The following is a 5,318-nucleotide window of genomic DNA, read 5'->3' as shown; positions in this document are numbered from 1 at the left end:
TCAGGAAGCGGCGAATTTTGGAGTTCTTTCTATTGATGGTTGGATGAATGGTCTCCTCGTTGAAAACAGAGAGGTTTCTCCTCCTTGTTTTTTGTTTTGTTTTGGCTGAGATATTTAAAAATGACCTCTTTAAAAAAATAAAGAGAGAAAGAAAACCCTGGCCCGGTTGGGAGACAGTGGGGGTGGGGTGCCAAACCCCATTCTACACCCTCAGCAGTGTCTGCCCTTCCGGCTTGCATTCCCGGGCTCTTGGCACGCCCTGCCCTGGATTCTGACCTGGGAGCAGACTCACTCCCGTGGCAGACACGCCTTCTCTGGGCCCTGCCCTTTCCCCGCCTCCTCCTTGTAGATGCTGGTAGGGTTGGCAGCCAGACAAGGTTGTGAGTTCTGTGCTTGCTGTGTGCTGAGCGCGCTGAGAGCGTTTGGGATTTCCAGGTGCAGTGGCACTAATATGCACTCATTGGTTTGTGACTTCCCAAGGGTCCCCCCGCCACCCTGACCCCTCAGACCCTTCTAACCATTGAATGTCACCCCATCTCTCAGGGTCCTGGCTAATTAATTTCACTATTATTCCCCCCAACAGTTTCATAAACATATAATTCATATATCATACAATTTATTAGGTCGCTCGCATGATGAAGAGTTGTACAATCATCATCGTAATCAGCCTTAGAACATTTCCCTCATTCTTAGACGCTGTTATTAGCTCCTCATTTTCCCCCAGCCTTCCCCTGTCAGACCCCAAGGGACCATTGATCCAGTGACTGTCTCTATAGGTTTACCTAACCAGGATTTCATATACAGAACAACATTAAAAAACGAACAAAAACTCACAAGAATAACAAAGTAAAATGGATCTAAAAACCTCCATAATTCATTTCCCTTCTCTTGCCTCAGTTCCCAGCTGTAAATAGGGATACTATTACCAGGAGCCCTGGTAGTGTAGTGGATTATGTGTTGGGCTGCTAACTGCAAGGTCAACAGTTCAAAACCACCATCTGCTACTCAGGAGCAAGGCGAGGCTTTCTACTCCCATAAAGAGTTACAGTCTTGGAAACCCACAGGGACAGTTCTACCCTGTCTTATAGGGTCACTCTGAATGGGAATCGATTGGTGGCAGATCAAGATGTATTGCTAGCTATTGGAAGGCAAGCATTGGGAATAAGAAGGAACAGTGGTTGGAAGATATAGTCTTAGTGATAGAAACCAAGCTGAAGATCACATAATGGAATGTTGCAAGACCAACGACTTGTTCATAGCAAATAACTTTTTTCAGCCACACAAAAGGTGTTGACTTCTCCAGATGGCATGCACAGAAATAAAACTGATTACAACCGTGGGAAGAGATGATGGAGAAGCTCACTATCAGCAGCTAAAGCCAGGCCAGGCCCGACTGTGGAGCAGACCACCGATTGCTCACATGCAAGTTCAGGTGTAAGAAAATGAAAACAAGTCCACAGGAGCCAAGATGCGATCTTGAGTCGATCCCACCTGAATTTCGAGAACATCTCAAGAACAAATTGGACACGTTGAACGTTGATGACAGAAGACTTGATGAATACATCGAGGCCATCATTCACGAAGAAAGCAGAAGGTCATTAAAAAGACAGGAAAGAAGGAAGAGATCAAAGTGGATGTCAGAAGAGAGTCTGAAGCTTGCGCTCAGTTGCAGAGTAGCTACGGCAACTGGAAGAAAGGCTGAAGTAAGCAGCGGACCAGAAGATGTCAAAGGGCAGCTTGCAAAGGCAAAGGCAAAGATTATCCTTCAGTGTACAAGACCTAGAGGTAGAAAACCAAAATGAAAGAACACACTCGCGTATCTTAAATGGAAGAATTCCAGAAAATCCCAAGCCTTGAGTTGCAATTTGGAAATTCTGTGCGGGAAAATATTGAATGATGCAGGAAGCATCAAAAGGAAATGGAAATAATGCACAGTCACTCACGGCCAGAAAGAAATGGCCAGCTCGCCACCATTTCAGGAGGTGGCCTACGAGCTAGAACCAGTGGTGCTGAAGCGAGTCCAAACTGCACTGAACGCATCAGCCCCAAACCAGGCTCCAGGAATCGATACAATCCCAATGGAAGTGGTTCAGCATGTTAAGGAAGCATGGGAAGCACGTACTCATCTCTGCCAGGAAATTGGGAAGACCTTGACCAACTGACTGGAAGAGATTCGTCTATGTACCCATTCCAAAGAAACGGGGGTCCAAGGGACTGCGCAAATCACAGAACAGTACCATGGACAGCGTGTGCAGTAGCATTGTGATGACGATCATCTAACTGCAGGAGTGCACTGACAGGGAGCTGCCAGAGGTGCAGGCTGGACTCAGAAGAGGACGTGGACCGAGGGATATCATTTGCTGAAGTCAGATAGTTCTTGGCTGAAAGCAGAGAATGCCAGAAACCTGCTTACTTGTGTTTTATTGACTATGCTAAGGCATTTGACTGTGTGGTTCATAACAAGCTATGCATAACCTTGAGGAGAATGGGAATTCCTGAACACTTCATTGTGCTCTTGCGGAACCTGTATGTGGATCAAGAGGCAATTGTGCAAACAGAACAAGGGAATACTGCATGGTTTAAAATCAGGAAAGGCGTGTGTCAGGGTTGCATCTTCTCACCATACTCGTTCAACTGTATGCTGAGCAACTAATCAGAGAAGGTGAACTGTATGAAGAAGAATGTGGCGCCAGGCTTGGGGGAAGCTTATTCACCACCTGCGATATGCGGATGACACGACCTTGCTCGCTGAAAGCGAGGAAGACTTGAAGCGCTTGCTGATGAAGATCAAAGATTGCAGCCTTCAGCATGGATTATGACTCAGTGTAAAGAAAACCCAAATCCTCACAATTGGACAAATAGACAACATCATGATAAATGAAGAAGCGGTTGACGTTGTCAAGAATTTTGTCTTGCTGGGATCCACAATCGATGCTCATGGAATCAGCAGTCCAGAGATCAAAAGATGTCTTGCATTCAGTGAATCTGCTGCACCGGACCTCTTTAGAATCCTGCACAGCAAAGATATTACTTGGAGGGTTAACATGTGCCTGAGCCAAGCCACGGCGGCGTCTTCAACTGCCTCCTATGCATGTGAAAGGTGGACATTGAATAAGGAAGACTGCAGAATTGATTCATTCGGATTGTGATACCGGCCAAGAATATAAAAAATACTGTAGATTGCAAAAAAAAAAAAAAAAAAAGGACAAACCAATCTGTCCTGGAAGAGTGCTCCTTATCTAGGACAGGATGGCAAATCTTCATGTTACATCCTGGGGACCTACTGTCAGGGACTCCAGTCCCCGGAGAAGGACATCATGTTTGGTAAAGTGGAAGGGCAGCAAATAAGAGGAAGGCTCTCAATGCCACAAATTGATACAGTGGCTGCAACCATGGGCTGGGGCCTAGGAACGATCGTGAGGGTGACGCAGGACTGGGCGACGTCTCCTTCTGTTGTGCATAGGGTCGCGATGGGTTGGAACCAACTTGATGGCACCTAACAACAACAACAACAATATCCATTGAGGTTGTGGTATGATTAGGTGCCTACAATTCAGATGGCTGTGCAGAACAGAATGGCTGCCCCGTCCAGCTCCACCCTCCCGATTGCTAAGCTTCGGTCCATCGCTGCAGTCACTGTGTTGACCCATCTCCTGGAGGGGCTTTCTACTTTCCCGTGAGCCTCTCCTTGACCAAGCACGATGTCCTTTGCCCGGGATGGTCCTTTCTGATAACATTCCCAAATGGAATAAACGTGACAGGGTAACCAGTACACCCGACAGCGTCTATTGTTGCTCCCTGGGGGCAATTTAAACCTATGTCCCTGTGTACATGATTTAACACGGTGTGTGGGTGTGCCCAACTTGGCAGGTAGCCTCCTGCACCCTTAGATAAATTACCGGATATCCCTGTGCCTCCATTTCCGCGTCTGCAAAATGTGCCTTTCCACTTCCCAGGGTGAGTATGGAGATGGATTCCATCGCCCCATCCAAGGACCCTAGATCATGAATGCCTGACTTGCCTCCAGCCAGGGAGGCTTGGGCTAGGGGTGCGGCAACCTCACCAGGATGTAGGCTGTTCTAGGCAGGCCAGCTAGTCTTCCCAGGTGGCAGTCTTCCTGGGGCAGGGGGGCACCTGGGGAAGGAAGCTCGTGGGGTTACCTAGGATGCGACCTATATCTTCATCTGTAAAACGGGGATACCAAAGCACACACCCCTCCCATGGGGTCATGATACCCCACGGAGTTGATTCTGACTCACGGCGAGGACGCCATGCGCTACAGAATGGGAGCGGCAGGCCTTCTGCGTCTGCGCGACGAAAACCCATCTTCTCGCTCCTCCTCAGCACGTGGGTATTCCAAAGTGCCCCACAGAGTAGCACCGACCTCACGGTCACGCTTAGAAAGATGACGTTCATTAACTTACAGCACTTCGAACGGCTTTGGGCGGGGCGCGCAAAAATCGCCCCCCGTGGTGATGGTTATTGAGACTCTGGGGCTGCGGCCCTGCTTCCCTGAGCCGGGTGTGGGATGCACTCTTGGGCAAGAAGCTGCCTTGGGCATCTGGCCCTACTGGTTCCTCTGCCACCCACTTCCTCCGCACCCGACCTCCTACGGCGCCATCTCCCCAGCCCTCGCTCCAAACTCTTCATGACCTCCAATGGTGGCGCCTTCATGCCCATTCCAGGAGAGCCGCCTGGCTACCAGCAAACACAGGTGGGGCCCCGGCCCCTGCTTCCTCTCTCGCTGGGGTCCTGCACTCTGTGGTTCTGAGCGCCCCTCTGGTTCCATGCTCTCCCACTTTGGTTCCCAGGCCAAGAAATGCCAGGAGCCGGAGGGGTTGATGGGGGTGGGGGGACACAGAAGAACTCAAGTCTCCTCCCACCCCACTTCCCACCCTAGCGCTCCTGCTGAGAGCCTGAGGGGCAAGGGAAGGGGGGGGGGTCTCCATTAATTAGCCTCTTATTCTTGCCATGCCGGATGGAACTTTACGAGGTGGACAGACCTCATTAGAGAGCACCCAGCCCTGACGTTAGTCATCCCTCCCTCCCTCCTTGGGGCCTCGCTGGGGTCCTCAGCTGGCCTTTGGGGAATGAGGACAGAAAGCCTGGGAGAGGAAGGCAGACTAAACCCTCTGTTACCCAGTTGATGCCAACTCATAGCCACCTTTTAGGGCAGAGTGGAACCCCCTGCGGGTTTCTGAGACTTAACTCTTCACGGGAGCAGAAAGCCTCATCTTTCTCCCTAAGAGCTGAAGGTGGTTTTGAACAGCTGGCCTTGCGGTTAGCAAGCAGCCCACCGAGTAACCAATATGCCACCA

At 49.9% G+C, this 5,318-nt stretch overlaps 1 protein-coding gene across 1 annotated transcript in view; it reads left to right on the top strand.

The window, feature by feature from the left end:
• Nucleotides 1–4,271: 4,271 nt before the first annotated feature.
• The window catches only part of NCCRP1 (NCCRP1, F-box associated domain containing), a 5,396-nt gene continuing 4,349 nt past the window's right edge, over nucleotides 4,272–5,318 (top strand). The window contains exons 1-2 of the mRNA XM_004710485.1: nucleotides 4,272–4,351; nucleotides 4,630–4,714. Coding sequence (XP_004710542.1) covers nucleotides 4,272–4,351; nucleotides 4,630–4,714 — 165 coding nt within the window. The remainder of the gene's footprint in view (nucleotides 4,352–4,629; nucleotides 4,715–5,318) is intronic.

The sequence above is a fragment of the Echinops telfairi genome, unplaced genomic scaffold (genome assembly GCF_000313985.2).
Source record: "Echinops telfairi isolate 266 unplaced genomic scaffold, ASM31398v2 ScPeMD7_655;HRSCAF=1070, whole genome shotgun sequence".
NCBI lineage: Eukaryota > Metazoa > Chordata > Mammalia > Afrosoricida > Tenrecidae > Echinops > Echinops telfairi.
Note: the sequence above shows the minus strand (reverse complement) of the source record. Positions and strands in the feature narration are given on the sequence as shown.